The sequence below is a fragment of the Pantherophis guttatus genome, chromosome 4 (assembly GCF_059756535.1).
Source record: "Pantherophis guttatus breed Tessera chromosome 4, ASM5975653v1, whole genome shotgun sequence".
NCBI classification, from domain to species: domain Eukaryota; kingdom Metazoa; phylum Chordata; class Lepidosauria; order Squamata; family Colubridae; genus Pantherophis; species Pantherophis guttatus.
The window spans coordinates 56,651,191-56,674,435 of NC_142066.1; the positions used below are offsets into that span (position 1 = coordinate 56,651,191).

The 23,245-nt window shown below is 42.2% G+C and overlaps 1 protein-coding gene across 1 annotated transcript; it reads left to right on the forward strand.

Moving 5' to 3' along the window:
• Nucleotides 1-216: 216 nt before the first annotated feature.
• On the forward strand, nucleotides 217-21,844 carry KIF18B (kinesin family member 18B). Its single transcript, XM_087893664.1, is given in 20 exon segments — nucleotides 217-596; nucleotides 598-640; nucleotides 2,279-2,322; nucleotides 2,324-2,440; nucleotides 5,416-5,447; nucleotides 5,449-5,524; nucleotides 6,280-6,390; nucleotides 7,399-7,596; nucleotides 8,547-8,615; nucleotides 8,617-8,720; nucleotides 11,818-11,896; nucleotides 12,605-12,660; nucleotides 12,662-12,919; nucleotides 13,090-13,351; nucleotides 13,733-13,737; nucleotides 17,365-17,612; nucleotides 17,708-18,027; nucleotides 21,511-21,617; nucleotides 21,619-21,663; nucleotides 21,665-21,844. Coding segments are annotated over 20 exon segments (2,505 nt in total). The 5' UTR covers nucleotides 217-326; the 3' UTR covers nucleotides 21,726-21,844.
• The last annotated feature ends 1,401 nt before the right edge of the window (nucleotides 21,845-23,245 follow it).

The following is a 23,245-nucleotide window of genomic DNA, read 5'->3' on the forward strand; positions in this document are numbered from 1 at the left end:
TTGGAAAGAATGCTGAGAAAAACTATGTGGCTGGATATTATTTACTCTTTCTGTATTTTAAAATGGAATTGCACTCAGTCATGAATAAATAGACAGTAGGCATCTATCTATCTATCTATCTATCTATCTATCTATCTATCTATCTATCTATCTTGTATAGATTTGTGCTGAACTGTATTAGGGTTTCAATATTCTGATACCCTGTGTCCAGTTGGAGAGACCTTTCAAGAACTCTTCACAGTTTCTTAGGTTTAAGAAAGATATGAATCTGATACTGTACATATCAACATGTTCCCATCTTGTCCCTGACACAGCATTCTCTAATAATGGTGCTCATACCACCTGCTGAAGAAGGCAATGTAACAGTAGTGGTCTGAGTGCAGTCACAGACTCTACGAGAGCAAGTAGGAAACCGGCAAAGAACAGTGAAAGTGCTCAGGGACAGCATGCTAGTGTTTGACCCTGAAGAAACAAGCCTGCTGGGCTTCCAAATTCATGAGTCTGTCTCCCAGAAGAAAGACAAGAATATGAAGTTTATTTTTGATCAGGTGTTTGGAGAAATGGCTACCCAAGTGGAAGTCTTTGAGAACACAACTAAAAGAGATCCTGAATGGTGTGCTGAGTGGCCACAATTACTCTGGTAAGGAATGTATTTTCCTGGCTTCACAGTATGACAGCAGCACAGCAAAAAAAACAGCATGTTGCCTAACATAAAAAATATATAAAAAAAGAAATAACTTTCTGCTAACACTCATTGAACTAAATTTTAAGCTTTCATTGATCATATCAGATTGTGTCAGTCTGAGAGTTTGGCCTTGCTGCCTGTAAATGATGGGGATTTTAATCTAACAGGCAAGATATAAATTAGTAAAAATGCAATGTCAGTTGGTTTCAGTTTAATATTGAAAATATAGCCAATTCTATTTCCAGCCTGTTCTCAATACTGAGCAAAGGTAATTTTTGTAATACTTGTAATTAACTCCTTGCACTTTAGAAGAGAGTATTTGTACCTCAGGGTTGAACTTGGAGTCTTTGGTGTTCTCTGAGCTTGATGGCTTTCTTGCAGATAACTAGATAACATCAATGCTAGAAGGTAATAGGGTTTGTTCTTATTTTAGTGTCAGTGTTAATGGGAGTGTTCTTGGTGATTCCTTGACTAGACTGTTGTTATTGTTAGCTTGTTTGTCTGTGTTAATAATTGCTTGATTGAGTTATTGTTTACTTGATTGTCTGGTATTAATTTGGATGTTAATCTCTGCTCATATGGGTATTGATTGCTGGTGAGGAGGTGTTTTGGTCTTTTTGTTTCCTTTTGGTCTTTTTGATTGTCTCTTTTGAGTGGTATATAGATGTTGTTTATCTCTATGTGCTTGTTGATAACTGATTTGTCCAAGTGCCAGGTCTCCAGGAATTATTTGGCATTTTTGAATTTGGCTTGATCTAGGATACTCACAGTTTCTCAGTTGAAACTATTGTTGAGTCTATCCATGTGTTGTGATATTAAGGAGTTTTCATCATGTCTTCTGACTGCTACTGTAGTTGGTGTTCATGGATGTACTCTGCTAGTCTTCTGCCTATTAGTTCTATATAACTAATGGCTGTTACAGTCCTTACACCGTAGATTATAAATGACTCCTGTTTTTTCTTCTGGGGCTGCTGGGTTTTTGATTTACTTAGGATGTTTTGGAGGATTCCTTGTACTTCATTGGAAGAGGTGCTAGCCAAAAGGTCATAGGCATAATGATACATTATTTCTTCCATCTCCAGGTAGATGCTGAGAATGTGTACATTTGCTACACGATGCAGCAAATGTTTCTTTAGGAATAAGAAGATACAACTGTTGAAAAAAATTAATTTAAAAACATAGTTAGAATCCACTGCCCATTTGTGCAAGAATAATTAATTTTAGGTGCCATACCTCATGGATCTTTCTTGTTTTGGTTCTTAAAGTTGAATATTTCTGCTCTTGAAAGTTTGTTCAGCAATAAAACCTCAGTGATTACTAGGGGTTGAAAACTACTTGATGGCACATAATCAGAATCTGAAATCAAGATTCTTGGTGTTTGAGTTTGTAAAGGAAACCTGACTAAGTTGGGTGAAAAATAAAGTTTGCTGAAAATAGATTGAAGGGAAGAAAGAGGGATGCATGTGTACTCTTTCAGGTATTTTGGCCTCAGGGTTTGGGTAGTTTTAGCCTCTTTTGATTCTAAAACATCTTAGGATAATATGGGTTATATTTGGGAAATTTCTCTGAATGATTGTCTTCCTTCTTTTCCAGTATTTGCATATGGTGCAACAAGAGCTGGTAAAACATATACCATGCTGGCTGGGATCAGAGAAGGAACCTGGTATCATGTACCTCACCATGAAGTAGCTGTATAAGAAAATAGAGGTTAAAAAGGAAGAGAAATTCTGTGAGGTGTTAATCTCCTATCAAGAGGTATTGTTCATCTCTAGCAACTTTTTCCAGAGAAATTTTGTTACATTTTCTGTCTTAGTAAAATGGAAGTGTTCATGCCTTCTATGAACTGGTATTCTAGTTTAACAAGTCCAGATACGCACTAGTGGCATATATGTGCACATAATTACTGATTCAATATGGGTTTTATTCAAAAGCGTTGCTTTTCCTGGGGTTAAATGGGTAGATGAATATTGCATACAGTGTTATATCTGAGATGCTTGTAGAAATAGTGGCAGTGTTGGAAATATCAAGAATGCACAATTATTTTATTTATTTTATTTTTATTTGGACTAGAGGGTAGGGTGTTAGAATAGCATACAGGCATGCATATATATATATATATATATATATATATATATATATATATATATATACACATACATACATACATACATATACATACATACATACATATACATACATATGTGTGTGTATATATATATATATGTATATATATGTATATATATGCGAAACTCAAAAAATTAGAATATCATGCAAACGTTCATTTATTTCAGTAATGCAACTTAAAAGGTGAAACTAATATATGAGATAGACTCATTACATGCAAAGCGAGATAGTTCAAGCCTTGATTTATCATAATTTTGATGATTATGGCTTACAGCTCATGAAAACCCCAAATTCACAATCTCAGAAAATTAGAATATTGTGAAAAGGTTCAATATTCTAGGCTCAAAGTGACCCACTCTAATCAGCTAAGTAAGCCATAACACCTGCAAAGGGTTCCTGAGCCTTTAAATGGTCTCAGTCTGGTTCAGTAGGAATCACAATCATGGGAAAGACTGCTGACCTGACAGTTGTGCAGAAAACCATCATTGACACCCTCCAAAGGAGGGAAAGCCTCAAAAGGTAATTGCAAAAGAAGTTGGATGTTCCCAAAGTGCTGTATCAAAGCACATTAATAGAAAGTTATGTGGAAGGGAAAAATGTGGAAGAAAAAGGTGCACAAGCAGCATGGATGACCGCAGTCTGGAGAGGATTGTCAGGAAAAGGCCATTCAAAAGTGTTGGGGACTTTCACAAAAAGTGGACTGAGGCTGGAGTCAGTGCATCAAGAGCCACTACACACAGACAGATCCTGGACATGGGCTTCAAATGTCGTATTCCTCTTGTCAAGCCACTCCTGAACAACAAACAACATCAGAAGCGTCTTACCTGGGCTAAAGACAAAAAGAACTAGTCTGTTGTTCAGTGGACCAAAGTCCTCTTTTCTGATGAGAGCAACTTTTGCATCTCATTTGGAAACCAAGGACCCAGAGTCTGGATGAAGAATGGAGAGGCACACACTGCAAGATACTTGAAGTCCAGTGTGAAGTTTCCACAGTCTGTGTTGATTTGGAGAGCCATGTCATCTGCTGGTGTTGGTCCACTGTGTTTCATTAAGTCCAGGGTCAATGCAGCCGTCTACCAGAAGATTTTGGAACACTTCGTGCTTCCTTCCGCAGACGAGCTTTATAGGGATGCTGATTTTATTTTCCAGCAGGACTTTGCATCTGCCCAGACTGCCAAAAGTACCAAAACCTGGTTCAATGACCATGGGATTACTCTGCTTGATTGGTCAGCAAACTCGCCTGACCTGAACCCCATAGAGAATCTATGGGGCATTGCCAAGAGAAAGATGAGAGACATGAGACCGAACAATGCAGAAAAGCTGAATGCTGCTAGTGAAGCGTCCTGGTCTTCCTTAACACCTCAGCAGTGCCACAGGCTGATAGCATCCATGCAACGCCGCATTGAGGCAGTAATTGATGCAAAAGGGGCCCAAACCAAGAACTGAGTACATATGCATGCTTATACTTTTCAAAGGTCCAATATTGTTCTATGTACAATCCTTGTTTTATTGATTTCATGTAATATTGTAATTTTCTGAGATTGTGAATTTGGGGTTGATAAAACCTTTTATTTAACTTTGTATATACCTACGAACCATACTTAAGAAGATAAACACATACTTTCTATGGTATAAATCTATCACAGGATAATATTAAAAGACCTTATGTTTATATAAAATGATTTACTCCACCTTGCCCAATAAAAGTGAGAGCTGAGGGACCATCTGGAATAATATGGCATGTGTGTGTGTGTGTGTGTGTGTGTGTGTGTGTGTAGTTAAATGTAGCTGCCTGATTATCTGGTGATCCCTTTCTAACCATCTAATCAAATTAGTGATTAGATTAATTAAGCAACTCTACTAGTTTCAGTTTTTGTGCTCTTCTATACTAAATGTAATTAACTTTGACAAGTATATAGATTTTTGTAGAGATTGCTCAAGGAAGAGGGAGGTGACGGTTTAAAAACGGGGCCTTTTTGTTTGTTTGTGCTCTTAATTCAGAGTCTGACATGTATTTGCATCTCTCTGCACAGTTATAGCTACAATCCTAAGCAAACTGGTCAGTAAATCCAATTGAAAGATTGCATTTTATATACATGCTAAAATCGGAAGCAACCATTTTCTATCAAAGCCTATTAGGGTTCATCGCCTATTTAAAGGAAAAGATTGAAAAACTAAAAATAAATTTGGCTGCCAAGCTAATAGACAAAGTATAGCATAGAATTCCATTATATAGGATGCCCATTGGAAATACTCAGTTCTGGGTTTGCAGTGTCAATATATAAACAGAAATTTGTTAGAATATAGTCATTTGGGGATAATGTACTTTTTCCTCAATAAGTAATCAGCTTTAGATTTTTAGGTGCCTGCCTACATTTTCCTCGTTGCTCATATCAACTATCTAGATTCCCCAAACACTAATCACTTATTTTGTTTTTCATGGGTTTAAGAAGCACAATTGGTTGAAAGAGTAATTTCCAAGTTTCTAGTTCTTTGGATTTGGAAAAGATTGTGCCCTTGGCTTCTGCTGAAAATCTGAACTTTGAGACATCCAAAACAGTCAGTTTTTGTCTTAAAGTAGAATGATGCATAACTTTTGCTTCTAGGTATATAATGAGCAGATTTATGATATTTCGGAATCAGAGTCCACTGGCTATTCGGGAAAATCCAGAGAAAGGTGTCTTGGTGCAAGGTCTTTCAGTTCATAAGATGAGTGTGATATTTGCATTGTATGAACTTCAAGGATGACATGCATTTCATGAGTGAATAGTCATCCTCAATTATTCATATAATGTTGATATAGTTTCAGCCCTATATATAAATTGCTATACAGACCACATTGATTTGATGCTTGCTCAGAGAGCTTTATTCCACATTGTAGTTAAGGAATGGTCATGAAAAAAAGGCCAGACAGAATCAGATGGAAATAAAGAAGTAGCTAACCAAAACTGAAGGGAAGAGGGAAACAAGCAAAAGTTTGAAAAGGGGGTTTGTGAATAGGAATGGGCAGAGAAAAGAGAAGGAGCTAGGGTGAACTTAATATTAATTTTCACATGGCTGACCAGAGAGAGTCAGCCAGAAAGTGTTGCAGTAGTTTTTTATTGTGCCTCTTAATGTGGAATTTGGTGCTGGGTAATAAAGTCAATAGTCCAGTTGCTGCAGATTTGATTTTTCTTCAGCTCTTATTGGCTAAGCTGTTAGATCTCCCTGCAAATAAGATTTTGATGCTCCTTAGACTTTATCCTTCCAAATGACAAGTTACAGCAGCAAAATGTAATCAGAACTACTTTGAATACAGCAAAATGTAATCAGAACTATTTTGAATACTTGTAATATATTGGTCATGTAAGGAAGTCCAAAATGATTTGTATATATCTTCCTATGGAGGCAACTATTTAGGAAGCCTCTTTGTAGAGAGTGTAGCTGCAAAGAGTGTCTTACCAAATCTTTCTTCCCCTTCATCCCTTTAGCCAAAATCTGCTATGCAGTTTCTAGAGATGCTGAAGCAAGGAAATCTGAACTGTACCCACCACCCCGCAGACATTAATGCCACTTCTTCACAATCTCATGCAATCTTCCAGGTAAGTATAGTAGGATTCATCAGAAATGCTTAATAGCTTCTTACGAGACATTGTAATTAGGGAAAATTCCTCATTAATATCATTAATCCATCAATCACATTTTCTCCTTCAAGAACATCATTACCATAAGATCTTCTCCCAGCATGTGAATTCTTGGAGGCATCAGACTGGCTATTATTGGAAGTAGAGTGCTGGATAAGATGGATTCTTAATCATGTAGTTCTACTGCCTTCTTTTTCTATTGAAAGGGAGGAGGAGAAATTTTTTTTATGTATACCCTTTACTTATTTTATGGCACTCAGTATTTGATTAGGCAAAGGTAGGATAGTGAATATCTACTTTCCTTTCAGCTAATGACAAAGGTAATTACATTGATTGGTTGTACTTGAAAATGATGGAGCACCTCTGAATTTTTTATAGTGTCTTGCCTTTCTGCTGAAGCAGAGGCACATAGTTTTTAGAAATTGAGATTTGGATGATCCACTTCCTCTTTCCAAAAGGGTTAGCTTTAAAGTACAGAAATATGAGAAATACTTGTCATCTACCTAGTGTTTTTCTGTGAGTCTGATATATTGGAATGGCCCCTGAATGGAAATAGCAAACCTAGAAGAAACCATAAAATCCATAGTCAGGCAGTACTTTTATTACTAGCAATGAGCACGTCCATTACATAGAGAATAGTTTTTCAAGTTCTGCAGAACTGAATAGTACAAAATATATAAGAGTGATGCAAAGAGGAAAGACAAATCAGAACAAAAATTCTGCCTAGGCAGCCAGATCAGCCTAATCAACCCTGGCAATCAACAGATATCACGGCCTGATCGCCCCTCACATTTATAGAAGGAAAAAGGAAAGACAAATCAGAGCAAAAATGAGAAAGATGTTATAGCAATGCATTTGAATAGTGATTCAGTTCAATTTGAATAGACAGATTTCTCTTGAGATTTGTCTGCTCTTTAGACAACCCAGCACTCTGGTATCTATACCGAACTCTGCCATTTTTTGCAGATCTGCGTGAAGCAGCAAAACCTTGTGGTGGGCATGCATCAGGATCAACTAGTGGCAAAAACGAGCCTGGTTGATTTGGTTGGCTCTGAATGTGCCTCTGCTGCCAACACCAAAGGAGAACAACTCCATGTGGGTGCCAACATCAATCGATCCCTACTGGCTCTTATCAATGTTACTAATGTCCTGGCAGATGCCAAGGTAAATTATCTCTTACTCCTCATCTACTGCTATTTTGTCTCGACAGCATTTATAGTATAGGGACTCCTTTGCTTTGTATTTTTAATTCTAAATTTACACATAATTATTCCCTCTCAAATCAAATCAAACCTTTATTATGGCCTCATAAAACTAGCTATAAGATGGAAAGGAATGGGATAGTGGAACAATGGATATCTGATCACAACATTACAGCCATCACTTTAACCATGCCCTGCAATCACGTTTGACAGCAAGATACATTGAAAAAGCAGCTCGGCTTGCTGTATTTCCTCCATATAGATATCCTTCCAATGTTTCCATTATTAGATTCACATTCCCCTGAATATATAAATAAATGTGCAACCGCTATATTGAGGAATGTATATGATCTACTTTTATGAAATAATGTTACTAAACTAACATCTGTAATCCTTGATAGTTTCGTGTCTTATAAATTGATAAAGATAGGGCAAAAATCTTAAGCTTCAACTCTGGGCAGGATTTTTCTCCTCCAGAATGACAGATGATACTGTAATACTATAACAGCATGGAAGAGCCAGTTTAGCGTAGTGGTTAAAATGCTGTCCTAGAAACAAGGAGATTCTGAGTTCTAATCCTGACTTAGGCATGAAAGCTGGGTGGGTGACTCTGGGCCTATCACTCTTTCTCAGCCCAACTCACCTCACAGGATTGTTGCGAGGAAAATACAAAAAAGGAGTATTATGTTTGTTCACCACCAATAATAAAGGCAGGATTAAAAACTAATAAATAAATAATCTTCTAAAATAAACAGCACAGCGTATATTTCAGATATATAATTCATATACTCATTTGCTTTAGACACAATAGGAATACATGGAGGAATAGTGTTTGTAATGGCAGAAGAATTATATGGAACAGTTGTTTCTTATAGAATCTCTGAATCCTCCATTAATTTTGTTGATACACAGAGTAAAAAAATCCACATTCCATACTGGGACAGCAAGCTAACGCGCCTCCTAAGGGATTCTATTGGTGGAAAACCGTTGGACCCTCATGACTGCAGCTATTAGCTCCTCCATACTTTCCTATGAGGACACATACAACACCCTCAAATATGCAAACTGGGCTAAAAAAATCAAACTTTTAGTAGGTACCAAAAGTTGCATTTATAGCGTAATTGCTTGAAAATTATTTTTTTTACTTTTGCTTCTGGATGAATCTTACCCATGTTATTGTGTCCTTCAGTATATCTGCTATGAGTTCTTGAAAAGCTCAGAGTAATGTAAATCTTCAATTTATAGACCTACAATTCTAGGTTAAAAAAAACTCTAAGAAATATGTCTAAAGCATTTCTTCTCTGTAGCCCAGTACAGGTAGTCCTCAAATTATGACAGTTCATTTAGTGACCATTCAAAGTTACAATGGCGTTGAAAAAAGTGACTTATGACTATTTTTCACAGTTACAACCTTGGTAGCATCCCCATGATCATGTGATTCTTGGCAACTGGTTCATACTTATGACCATTGCTGTATCCCAAGGTCATGTGTTCACCTTTTGCAACCTTTTTACAAGCAAAGTCAATGAGGAAGCTAGATTCATTTAACAACTGGTTTACTAAATTATCAACTGCAGTGATTCATTGAACAACTGTGTTAAGAAATATTGTAAAATGGGGCAAAACTCATTTAAATGTCTCACTTAACAATAAAAATTTTGGGGTCAATTGTGATTGTAAGTCAAGGTCTACCTGTAATTCTGTTTGAGAAATCAGAAATTCCACTGGGGATTTTATATATATGTTAAAGCTTTATTCTAAAGCAGGAGGCCTAGAAACCTCTAGAAGGACTTAGAATTTATAATCTATAGGTTCCATAAAATACTTGAATTTATATTTTATCAGAAATTTATCATAATATATTGAACTAAGTATATAGATGCAATTTCATTAGATATAACCTGATGGCAAAAACTTCCACTAAATTGTTGGAGTAAAATTAAAGTAATTAAAGTAAATATTACATTAGGATTAATGTATATTATAAGAGGAATTCCAGTTTTACTTCATATCAGGTATTTTACACAGATAGACAAAAGAATGAAAAAAAAATATGGTAGACCAAAATCATTCAAATATACTGGACAAATTGAATTTGCTGTCTAACTTTAACCTATAAAACTTCCAATTTTATCATTGGGCTGTTGACATCTATATTCTGGGTGAGAATTTTTTGGGGATTCATTTTTGGGCCTATTGAGAGATCAAGTTTGTAATTTCTCTGAAATCTTCACAAATTTTAGGGTAAATTAAACAGAGATTTCATTTCCAGTCCTGAATGCTGCTGAACATATTTAATTCTTAACAAGTAAGCAAGTTTTGATCCAGAATCACATGGAAAAAAAATAAAGTTTGGAAGAGCTGAAATCTGAAAATAGCGTGGAAGATGTTATTTTGGAATCTCTGGGACAAAAAAGAAACACATTATTTAAATCAGTTGGTTCGTAATGGTTATTTTAAAGATTTTTTTTTCTGATAATTTACCTGTGACATCAAGGAATGGATTCTGGATATCAGTTCTGTTATACATTTTTGAAAAACCTTTGTGTTCAAAACCTGAAAGTAAATAATATGTTTTAGTTATGGTCTAGATTTAATGTTAATCTTGAATATTGAATTAATTATATTGATACTACATGGATCTTCTCCCCTTTTGTTCTTTTAACCTTTTCTTTTCTCACCATATAAACTACTAACGTGTTTTCCCGAAAATATGACCTACCCCAAAAGTAAGTCCTAGCTTAATTTTTACACATGCACCCAATACAAGCCTTACCCTCAAATTAAGCCTTAATTAAAACTCTGCCCACCCCAGGGTTCAGGGGGTGGGGTGAGGTACATGGGTAAAAATTAAACTAGGGTGGGGATGGGGAGGGGAGTGGAGTTGCCCTACTTACCAGGCCTCGTACACCCTGATATCTGCCTTGCCCTGCAGGCCCACTTCTGCGGCTGCTTGCCGCCGTTTGCATGTGTTGCCCTCGGCCTCCATTTTGCCATCAGAGGCCTTCCGGAAAGCCCTCTACAGCCAAGAAATGACATCCAGATTGATGCGTGCATCGTCTCTGGCCTCCATTTCACCACCAGAGCCTTCCAGAAAGCCTTCTGAAGCCTTGTTATTGGCTGCAGGGGGCTTTCTGGAAGGCTCTGATAGCAAAACAGAAGCCAGGGGATGCCACACGTGTCAATCTGGAGCCCGTTTCTCAGCTGTAGAGGGCTTTCCGGAAGGCTGTGATGGCGAAATGGAGGTTGGGGGTGATGTGTTCAAGCGACGGCAAGCAGCCGCAGAAGAAGTGGGCCATCAGCAGGCTCCTGCTGGGTGGGGTTATCGGTGCCACGGCCATGAGGTGAGTCAGTAATTAGACACCCCCTCCCCGCAAAAAGAAGCCCTAGCCATTTTTTCAGGGGTCAAAGAAAATAAGACCGGATCTTATTTTTGTGGAAATACAGTATATATTATTTTCTGATGGTGTTATAGTAATTTGTATTCCATTCAGGCTAGAAATCTGCATTTCATATATATATGAAACTAATGACATTTGGAGCCTAGATTTTTTCCTATAGTTTTCTGTAATTGTACAGTACGGATGCTTCTAAGTGACTTATTTTCTTCTCCCAAGGAAAATTACTGGGTGAGGTCAAGGGGTCATGTGTCCCAACAATCTTTTCAGTATTGTACATCATGTTTATAGAATATATATATTGTGAGTAATTGATAGAAATTTATGCTGTTTCAGACTTTAGAATCCCAAATTTTATATTTGAAATAATAATGATGTAAATATTTCACATTCCTTTTGTACCAAAAATTCCAACAATCTTTGGAGACAAATTATATTCCACTGGCATTTGGCAGTCTTCCATTTTCTTGGATATATTTTTGACAAATTCTATGCAAATTTAATTAATTCAATTTCTCATGTAGGGGATTACATTTAATAGGTTCTATTTCTTTTTCCAATATGTTGAAATTCATTAGGTCAACTCTGGCAACATGGGCAAGGATGACTTAAGCCTGGCATATTTTGGCTTGCTGATATATTTATGAATCTCTACTATTCTACAACATGTTCTACTTTATTGAAAACGTAGGGTGGGAGTTCCAGTTTGTGATACAGTATTAATCCCTGTGTCTAAGCCTTCTTGCAGTTCTCATGATAAACATTTTTTGCTTTCTATTTTTTGCCCTGGTAAAACCTAACATGGTAAGGCTGAACCACACTAGCAGCAAATATGCAGCTATTTGTGAGCAACTAAAGGCAGAGGTAAGAGGCTCTGATATTATGTCTCAAACCCAAAAGATTTTTATTGGGGTGAGAAGTCAATGAAAGGCAAGCGTTCCATATAATAGAATAAGATTCAGTATTTTGTTTGATTCCTCTGGCCTAATGCACATTTAAGACAACCTTAGCTGTTGATGCATCCATCAGAAATTCTGGGGATATTGACTGTTTAGAAAAATGTCAGTTGGTAATCCATACCTACCATCTCCAGACAGGGCTGAGAAAGATTCTTATCGGCAAATCCTTTGGAGAATAGCAGCCTAGGGCATTCTATAATAAGTAACCACTGTACTTTTGAAGAAGCCTTTTCAGGGTAGAGGATGCTGCTCATTGTGAGACATGTTGGCAATACAAGATAAAGATGCAATATTTCTGTTAATGTAGTGTTCTAAGTATGCTGTAGTAAATATCAGCACAAGGCTGTCTGATTTGGTAGAGTATCTGATTATTCTTGTTGCTGGTATCCATGTTAATGCCTGAATTGCCAGCTACTTGCAACTCCCAACTGGGATTAGTTTAAGGGAGAGAAGGCATCGAGAACACACTTTATTCACCAACCTTTATCACCACAGGGTTTCAGTCAGGGCAACATGTTTGTAATGTGGATACTTTAATTTATCTTAGGTAATTCTAACTTTAAAATTAAAGTTAAACTCTAGCCAAATAAGCATACCATTTTGTTCCTTTCAGGTGGCATACTTAAAAGGGAGTCTCTGAATTTATGAAGAAAAAATGCCAGAGCTTAAGTCCTTCCCTGGCTCCTTATACTTCTGAGCAGATGGAGCTCTTCAGGTGGTCCATTACCTCTAAGGCAGAGTTCCCCAACATTTCCAGTTTTGCAGACTGGCAGGGGGAAGAGGATGGTTTTACGCGAGCAGTGAGCAAGCGCACCTGTGCACACTCTTGCTCTCTACTTGCACAATTAGGGATGTGCACACACATGCTCACTTGCCACTTCCATAGCCCGGTTCCGAAAGGCTCAGGGTCCCCCAGTAGTAGGTTGTGGTCCGGGAGTTGGGGACTCCTGCTCTAAGAGGAGAAAAGGTAGTAGATGGGCAATGTGTCAGTAAATATGATCACTTCTGTGTGAGTCAATACCTTTTATTTTTATCTTCTGAGTTCCAAACTGGAATGCCAAACTCTTATCTCTTCCCAGAATAAATATCTGTGTTATCTCACACTTTGTTAATAAATTTGAGTCTGTATTTCATTAGAAAACAATCAAATGAACAATTTTGTGCCATAAAGAGGGGAATGGGCAAATTGGACTGGCATGTTTTTGATTCTGTTGAGGTTGATATTAAATATTTTTTCATCCTTGTTTTGGAAATAGATCAGAAGATACTTGCAAAAGTGTTGCAAAAGGATGATTGCACAGAAATGGGACCTTCCCAAATTTTGAAACAAAATTGCTCAAGAAAAAGTCTCATGAAGGAGGTAAGAGCACAAGAACTATGAGAGGAGGCTAAGTCAGAGTCCAGCACATGGATAAGTCCAGCACATAGATAATTTATCTCACAGTTTTTGTGAGAGTTACTTAGCATTACATTTTTATTTCATCCAAGCTGATTTCTCTGTGCCTAGTGTGTAAATGAATCCTATGAACATTTCTAAACTAACACCCACCAGTAATTGCTCCTTACTTCCTCACCCTGAAGAGGTGAGAACTCAAGTTAATTCACATGGAAGGAAAATCTGAAATGCTGAGTTTGATTAGGTTTCTGCATTTCTCAAGCAAGAAGAAACAGTGAGGGTCAATGAGAGGGCATTAATTGAGTATACAATATAGCATTTATCATAGTGAACTTTTTTTTCCAGGTTAAGTTGGTTTATCAATTGTTTCAGTTGAGTGCAGTTGCTGAAGTCCTTGTTTCACAAACCTGCCTCTGCACCAGAGGTGATATTCAGCAGGTTCTAACCAATTCTAGAGAACTGGTAGTGGAAATTTTGAGTAGTTCAGAGAACCGGTAAATACCACCTCGGACTGGCCCCACCCCCAACTATTCTCTGCCTCCCAAGTCCCAGCTGATTTTATTTTATTTTATTTATTTATTATTCGATTTATAAACCGCCCTACTCCCGAGGGACTCAGGGCGGTGAACAGCCAAGAGATAAAACACACAGAATTACAAAATTTAAAAACAGTATAAAAACCTAATTAAATAAATTTGGCCCTGAACAGATTAAAACAACCCTAAAATTTTTGACAAATTTAAAATTTACAATTAAAAAGGGAGGTTAGGCCAGGCCAGCCTGTTGGAATAAAAAGGTCTTGAGGGCGCGGCGGAAAGTGCGTAAATCCGGGATCCTCTGTATCTCCGGGGGCAATTCATTCCAGAGGGCAGGAGTCCCCACAGAGAAGGCTCTTCCCCTGGGGGTCACCAGCCGACATTGCTTGGCCGACGGCACCCGGAGGAACTCCTCTCTGTGGGAGCGAATTGGCCGGTGGGAGGCTATTGGTAGCAGCAGGCGGTCTTGTAAGTACCTAGGTCCTAAGCCATGGAGCACTCTGAAGGTGGTAACCAATACCTTGAATCGCACCCAGAGGACCACTGGGAGCCAGTGCAGCTTGCGCAGGAGAGGTGTTACATGGGAGCGCCATGACACTCCCATAACCACCCGCGCGGCTGCATTCTGGACCAGTTGGAGCCTCCGGGTGCTCCTCAAGGGAAGCCTCATGTAGAGAGCATTACAATAGTCCAGGCGGGAAGTGACGAGGGCATGAGTGACCGTGCATAGGGAGTCCCGATCCAGAAAGGGACGCAACTGGCGGATCAGGCGAACCTGATAAAAAGCCCCCCTGGCCACGGTCATCACATGTTCTTCCAAGGACAGCCGTGCATCCAGGAGGACACCTAAGTTGCGAGCCCTCTCCGTGGGGGCCAGCAACTCGCCCCCAATAGTCAGATATGGCACCAGCTGACTATATCAGGACGCCGGAAACCACAGCCACTCGGTCTTGGATGGGTTGAGCCTGAGTCTGTTTCTCCCCATCCAGATCCACACGGCCTCCAGACACCAGGACATCACGTCAAGGGCATCATTGGGGTGGTCCGGGGTGGAGATGTACAGCTGGGTGTCATCAACGTACTGGTGGAACTGCAAGCCGAAACCATGAATGATCTCACCCAGCGGCTTCACATAAATGTTGAACAGAAGGGGCAAGAGGACCGACCCTTGCGGCACCCCCACATGAGGCGCCTCGAGGTCGACCTCTGGGCCCCTGTCAACACAAACTGCGACCTGTCAGAGAGAAAGGAGGAGAACCACCGCAACACGGTGCCTCCCACTCCTAACCCCTCTAACCGGCGCAGCATGATACCATGGTTGATGGTATCAAAAGCCATGTAATAGGACCAAGGCAGAGGAAAAACCCCTGTCCCGAGCCCTCCAGAGATCATCAACCAATGCGACCAATGCCGTTTCCGTATTGTATCCAGATCTGAAACCTGACTGGAGCGGATCAAGATAGACCACTTCATCCAGGTACTGGGGGAACTGTCGCGCTGCCACATTCTCCACACCACCTTCACCACAAAGCTGAGGTTGGAGACTGGACGATAATTCACTAGAACTGTCGGGTCCAGGGAGGGCTTCTTGAGGAGGGGCCTCACCACCGCCTCTTTCAAGGCTGCGGGGAAGCAGCCCTCACTCAAGGAAGCGTTGATAATCCTCTGGAGCCAGCCTCGTGTAACCTCCTGGGAAGCCAGCACCAACCAGGAGGGACACAGGTCCAATAAACATGTGGCCGCGCTAAGTCTAACCAGAATCCTGTCCACGTCTTCGGGAGTCACCGGGTCAAACTCTTCCCAGATAGCACCCTCAAGACCTTCCTCCATCACCCTGTCTGGACCTATCCCGTCAGACTCCAAGCCTTCCCGAATTTGAGCGATTTTGTCATGCAGATACTATACAAAATCCTCAGCTCTACCCTCCAAGGGGTCTTCCCGCGCTCCCAGATGGAGCAGGGAGTGGGTCACCCTAAACAGGGCAGCTGGGCAGTTATCTTTAGATGCAATAAGAGCGGAAAAGTAATCAGACTTTGCCGCTCTTATCGCCACAAGGTAGGTCTTAATATGTGACCTCACCAGTGTTTGGTCAGATTCGGACCGGCTGGCCCTCCAACCACTCTCTAGGCATCTTTTCCGGCGCTTCATTTCCCTCAGCTCCTTGGAAAACCAGGGAACCACCTGGGATCGGAACCGGGTCAGAGGCCGCAAAGGCACGACGTGGTCCAAAGCTCCAGCAGCCACCCTATCCCAGGCGGCCACCAGGTCTTAAGCCGTGTCATGAGCCAGAACCTCAGGGAATGGCCCAAGCTCCGTCTGGAACCTATCAGGCTCCATCAGGCGCCTGGGGCGGAACCACCTGATCGGCTCCGCCTCCCTGCAGCAAGGTGTAGCGGTTTGAAAGTCAAGTCGAAGGAGAGAATGATCTGACCATGACAAGGGCTCGATCACAATATCCCCTATATCAAAATCATTCAGCCACTGGCCAGAGAGAAAAACCAGGTCGAGAGTGTGTCCCCCAGTGTGATTGGGGCCATGAACTAACTGGGTCAGGTCCATGGCCATCATGGAAGCCATGAACTCCCGAGCTGCACTTTCAATGTGTTATATATATGTACAAAAGATGTCGGTTGATCAGGCTTATGGTCATGGAGGACTTCAACCTGCCATCTATTGGTGAAACGTCTGAGGCAGCTCCTTTCGACCATCTGACTTCCTCCGGCTCTAAACGGAGTTTTTCCAACCATTCTGCATTCTCTTTCTCTGCTTGGAGGGCGGCTGCAGTTGAACTCGCTGCCCCCATTTGCTCTCCTCCGTCACTCTCTTGATCTGACATAATTTGGATTTACAGTCCCCTCGGTTTTTGTCCAGGATGACTGGATGTGACTTCCAGCTTAATGTCAGGTATGCTTCCTTCAATATCCAGGAAAGAAAAACCCAAACTCAATCATTTTGAAGAGATTAGTACTTTTACTGAATATGAAATGATCGCAACCCAGGTAAAGCTGGAAGTGAACTAAATGCGCGAAATAGCATCTACTAAGCTTCTCCCCCCACCGCACCCCCGTGTCCATTGGCCATCATCCAATCCAAAGGTCTCCCAAAAGTCAGGTGGCATCACGTCTGGCAACGTCATTCATCAGGAATGTAGGGCAGTTGGTCAGCCGGCCCCTTTGGAGATTCACTTTCGTTTCTTGGGAAGACACGGCCTACAATGGAAAAACCACCTCCTGCACCTTCCCCCCCTTCGCCCCCTTAACTAGTCCCTCCCCCCGTTCCTTATGGCAGCTGAAGCAGGCAAAGCTGAGGCTGACACAAAGAAACATTGCAGATGATTTTTAAATTTCCCATACCCTGCCTTTTTCCAGGGATTGAAAGAAAACAGAGACCAGCCCACTCCATTCCATTGTATACACTTATTTAAACTTTAACACTAACTAGCTCTCCAGTTTCAAATCTCATAGAATTATTTTATTGCAGGCTTATAATAGCTACTCTGCTGGTAGCCAAGAAACAGTACAATTGGTTGAAAGTCACCAACCTACTTACTCCTGAAATTATAGCACAGTTTGAAGAGCTGACTTCCATACTTCATCAAGAGTTCCATGGAGCACTAAACATTTCCGTTTTGGATGGGCATGATGAAGAACCAGATGTGCAACAATTTATGAATCACGATGATTCTTTGGGTAAAATTCAGAGAAGGGTGAATGTTGAAAGTGCAGACCAATTCAGGTGTAGTGAATGCCAACAATGTTTGTTACTGTTTGTTTTTCTATCATAGCTATCCTCCCTGCCAATCTTCCTGCAACCAAGCATGCCAGTCCTAAAGTCAATCCCAGAATTCAACCTGCTGAACCAGAAGCTGAGCTGATTCCACATGCTCTCTTGAACAAGAGAACAACAAAGAAGAGGAGGAAGGTATTGCAGTTTGAAAGAAGCATTTCACCTAGCCAAAGGTAGTATGCAAAGTGCTGTCGGAAGGCTTGTCTTTCATCCCAGAAAGTGGATTCTCTGAAGGAATGGTCTGATTTTGCCCAAGTAGACTGTACCAGCACCCCTCTTGGAGTGAAAGCAAAATCTTCCAGACCAATTGATCATCATATTCCATTATTTATTTATTTATTTTATTTTATTTTTATACCGCCTTTCTCCAACAGGACTCAGGGCGGTGACCAGCCGAGATAAAACATAACATACCAAATTTAAAAAACAGTTTAAAAGACATTAAATAATTTTGGCCCTCAATTTAAAACAACCCAGTTAAAACCAATTTCAAATTAAAACCGAAAGGATGGGATCAAGCCAGCCCGGCCAGATGAAATAGATGTGTTTTCAGGGCCCGACGAAAAGTCCGGAGGTCTGGTATCGTGTGTATCTCTGGGGGTAGGTCATCCCAGAGGGCAGGTGCCCCCACAGAGAAGGCTCTCCCCCTGGGGGTCGTCAGCCGATATTATCTGGCCGACGGTACCCTGAGGAGGCCCTCTCTGTGCAAGCGAACTGGCCGGTGGGAGGCTATTGGCGGCAGAAGGCGGTCTCGTAGATATCCCGGCCCTAAGCCATGGAGTGCTTTAAAGGTGGTCACCAACACCTTGAAGTGCACCCGGAAGACGACCGGAAGCCAGTGCAGCTCGCGCAGGAGAGGTGTCACATGGGAGCGCCCTGTAGCTCCCATAATCCCCCACACGGCCGCATTCTGGACGAACTGGCGCCTCCGGGTGCACCCCAAGGGGAGCCCCATGTAGCGAGCATTGCAGTAGTCCAGGCGGGAAATGACGAGTGCCTGAGTGACCATGCGTAGGGAGTCCCGATCCAGAAAGGGACACAATTGGCGTATCAGGCGGACCTGATAAAAAGTCCCCCTGGCCACGGTAGTCATATGCTCTTCTAAAGACAGCCGTGCATCCAGGAGGACGCCCAAGTTGCGAGCCCTCTCTGTGGGGGCCAGTGATTCGCCCCCAATACCAGCGATGGCACCAGCTGGCTATATCGGGACGCCGGAAGCCACAGCCACTTAGTCTTGGAAGGGTTGAGTCAGAGCCTGTTTCTCCCCATCCAGACCCACACGGCCTCCAGGCACCGGGACATCACTTCAAGGGCATTGTTGGGGTGGCCTGGGGTGCAGATGTACAGCTGAGTGTCATCAGCGTACTGATGAAACTCCACCCCAAAGACACGAATGATCTCACCCAGCGGCTTTACATAAATGTTGAACAGAAGGGGCGAGAGGACCGACCGTTGCAGCACCCCACAAACAAGGCGCCTCAGGGTCGACCGCTGCCCCCCTGCCAACACAGATTGCGACCGGTCAGAGAGGTAGGAGGAGAACCACTGCAAAACGGTGCCCCCCAACCCCTCCAACCGGTGCAACATGATACCATGGTCGATGGTATCAAAAGCCATTGAGAGATCTAACAGGACTAGGACAGAGGAACAACCCCTATCCCGAGCCCTCCAGAGATCATCCACCAATGCTACCAATGCCGTTTCCGTGCTGTGCCCAGGCCTGAAGCCAGACTGGAGCGGATCTAGATAGACAGCTTCATCCAGGTACTGTGGAAGCTGCCGCGCCACCACATACTCAACAACCTTCACAATAAAACGAAGGTTGGAGACTGGATGATAGTTAGCCAAAACAGCCGGATCCAGAGAGGGCTTCTTGAGGAGGGGCCTCACCACCACTTCTTTCAAGGCGGCCGGTAGGACACCCTCCCTCTAAGAAGCGTTAATAATCCTCTGGAGCCAGGCTTGTGTAACCTCTCGGGAAGCCAGCACCAACCAGGAGGGACACGGGTCCAATAAACATGTGGTCGCGTTCAGCCGTCCCAGAATCCTGTCCATGTCCTCGGGAGCCACAGGATCAAAACTCTCAAGACCTGCCTCAATCATCCCGTCCGGATTTACCCAGTCAGAGGCCAGGCCTTCCCGAATCTGAGCGATCTTGTCATACAGATACTGCACAAAATCCTCAGCTCGACCCTGCAAGGGATCATCCCGCGCTCCCAGATGGAGGAGGAAGCGGGTCACCCTAAACCGGGGGGCTGGGCGATTATCTGATGACGCAATAAGGGCGGCAAAATAGCTAGATTTTGCTGCTTTTATCGCCAATAGGTAAATCTTAATATGAGACCCCACCAGTGTTTGGTCGGATTCGGAACGGCTGGTCCTCCAACCGCTCTCCAGGCGTCTTTTCTGGCGCTTCAACTCCCTCAGCTCCTCGGAGAACCAAGGAACTAGGTGAGTTCGGTGCCGGGTCAGAGGCCGCAAAGGCACGACGCGGTCTAAAGCCCCAGCTTTAGCCGCACTATCCCAGGTGGCCACCAGGTCTTCAGCCGAGTCATGAGCCAGAGTCTCAGGAAATGGCCTAAGCTCCATCTGGAACCTATCAGGATCCATCAGGCGCCTGGGGCGGAACCACCTAGTTAGTCCCGCCTCCCTGCGGCGGGGTGTAGTGGTTAGAAAGTCAATTTGAAGGTGCGAGTGGTCAGACCATGACAAGGGTTCGATGGCTATATCCCCTGTATCAAGGCCACTCGACCACTGACCAGAGATAAAAACTAAGTCCAGAGTGTGCCCGCCCGTGTGAGTAGGGCCATGAATTAACTGAGTCAGGTCCATGGCCGTCATGGAAGCCATGAACTCTCGAGCCACCTCAGACGTTTCACCGATAGATGGCATGTTGAAATCCCCCATGACCAAAAGTCTGGGGGTATCAACCGCCACCTCGGCTATGACGTTGAGCAGCTCAGGCAGGGCTGTTGCCATGTGGCAGGGAGCCAGGTACATGATCAACAAGCCCATCTGCACTCCACGGCCCCACTTCACAAGAAAGGACTCACATCCGGCTATCTGTGGAACAGTGATCTCCCTTGGATCAAGACCTTCCTTTATAATAACTGCCACTCCCCCGCCCCTGCCCTGAGCTCTTGGCTGGTGGAATGCACGGAAGCCTGGTGAGCACATATCTACGAGGGGAACTCCCCCCTCCTGGCCCAACCAGGTCTCCGTAATACCTGCCAGATCCACTCCCCCCTCCTGAATAAAATCGCAAATGTGGGGGGCTTTATTTACCACAGACCTGGCATTGCACAGCAACAGCCGAAGGCTCGGGCCCTGAGAGTCTGAACAGCCTGGGAAACGAGAAGGGCTATGGGGATCAGGGTGTGCCACCGCTCGGAGATAGCGAGTGCACGCCCCCACATGATATGGCCCCCTGCTCCCGCCATATCTGCCCCTCCCACTCAGCGTATTGATGGAGAAGCCCTGAGCAGAATGAACTCTAATGCTCCCCTTACCCCCGGAATCCGCACCCTCCATGGCCCGACTGGCAGCTGGGCCAGACCCCTCCCCCCTGTGGGTTAACCCCCAAAACACACAACCCTCCCACCCCTTAGAACCCCTTAAAATCTATCTAAAAATTTCCCCAGAAAACCCCTCAATCCCCTTTTTGCAACATGCCACCTCTCGGGGTGCCAAAGCCCGTCATAAAGGTAGGTCCTCAATAGAGTGGAGGGCCACACCTGTGAGAGGGGGGAATCTCGCAGAATAAGAAGCTCCGCTGGCAAATACATCTAAATAATCGGGGGAAGCCCATTATATTGCCCATTGACAGTTACTAAGAGTCACATGTCCTTGGCTTTCTCAACCATTCTGAATTGCTCTCCTTTACAAAGCTTAAACATAACTTTTGACCTCTGAGGAATCCTGCCCCCCAGTCTTGAAGGTCAATACTGTGGAATGCCTGGTTGGGAAAGTGTCCACATGACTCCAACCATCAGGGCATGCCGCTTATACCCAGGTAGGATCTTCAGAAAGGCAACTGTTTCCAGTTATCTTATTTGCAGAGATTTAACCCAGCAGTTCTTAGATTCCAGTGACTAATAGGGGTGGGCATTCTGTTGTCCAACTGTAGTCTCAAACAAATGGCTTTTGTGGAGTTCAGAGAATTCCACAAAAGTTATAATTGATTTTCAGCAATATCTGCTAAATGTCATGATGGCGGTACATTGACCAAAAACTCAGATGACATGTGTGATATCCTGAGTAATATTCAGATGGCAGGCTAGTATATTAGTCATTTCCTAATCCACACTGTCTTTTTAGGATCCGTTGAAAAGATCAACAGATCCAGAACAAACTGTGAGTAAATGTGGATCTCTACATTATATGAAATTTACAAATAATATTTGCCTTGTTCTGTGTCCAGACAAGATGAGGCAAGATTTGTGGATTTTGTTTCATTTTGTTGTTTTGCAGTGATAAACTGGTTTGGAAAGTAATAGGCAGTTAGTATGGCTGAAGCCAAAGTTGGATGGGGCTGGTTCCAGACATTCCACTATTCTACACCCATGCACCTTCCCTTTGTAACTTGTGATCTTACCTCACCTAAAGCTGTTGAAAAATAAAAGATTATGGACAGTTTGCTGACATTTCCAGCAAACATATTCCCAACACCATTCATCAGTTTGCCTAGGGGTTAAGGAGTATAATTTGATTCAAACACTAATCCTGAGGGAAAGTAGAGTGTATTGTTTAAATGCTACTAGTCTTTTGGGAAAGCACATTTTATAATTTGATATATTTGAATATAGTTGAAATACTTTTTCAATTCTTTTCACCTAAGATAAGCTTCATCCTTGTCAGCTTTCTGAAATTAGTATATTCCAGTTTTTTGAAAATGTGTGTTTCAGATCAGATCAAATCTTTATTCTGTCATAGATCAGCAAAAAAAAAAAAGTCCTGTTATCTTAGTTAATTGTGACTCTTGTATTTCATTTGCTGGTCTATGACTGAATAAAGATTTGATTTGAATAGATTTTCCTTTTCTGATGAAATCTTATTATTATGGCATGCTGTCTGGGAAAGAGAGAGGGGAGGAGAGAGAGAGAGATTCACTTAACAGCTGGGGCAAGAAAGGTCATAAAATGGTGCAAAACGTACTTAACCACTTGCTTAGCAGTGGAAATTTTGGGCTCAATTGTGGTCATAAGTTGAGGACTACCTGTATCTGTTTTTCAATCTTTTGCTTAAGGATGGATGGAATATATACAGTCCATTGTAATAGATTCTTGGTATGGGAAGCTATACAAAAATTGATTACCTATATTCTGAATGTGTGTAAGAATAGGCAAATTATTTGGTTGTTGGATTGGGAACTATGTCAAATAGATAGGGAAGTTTAGAATATTTTTCCGAATATGATGCTCTCAATTATGCTCTCAACTTTCAATTATGCTCTCAACTTCAACCCCATCATCCCTGGCTTCCAAATATGGCTATAATAAAACTGTTCTCTCTCTTTTCAGTTCTACTTCTCACTTGC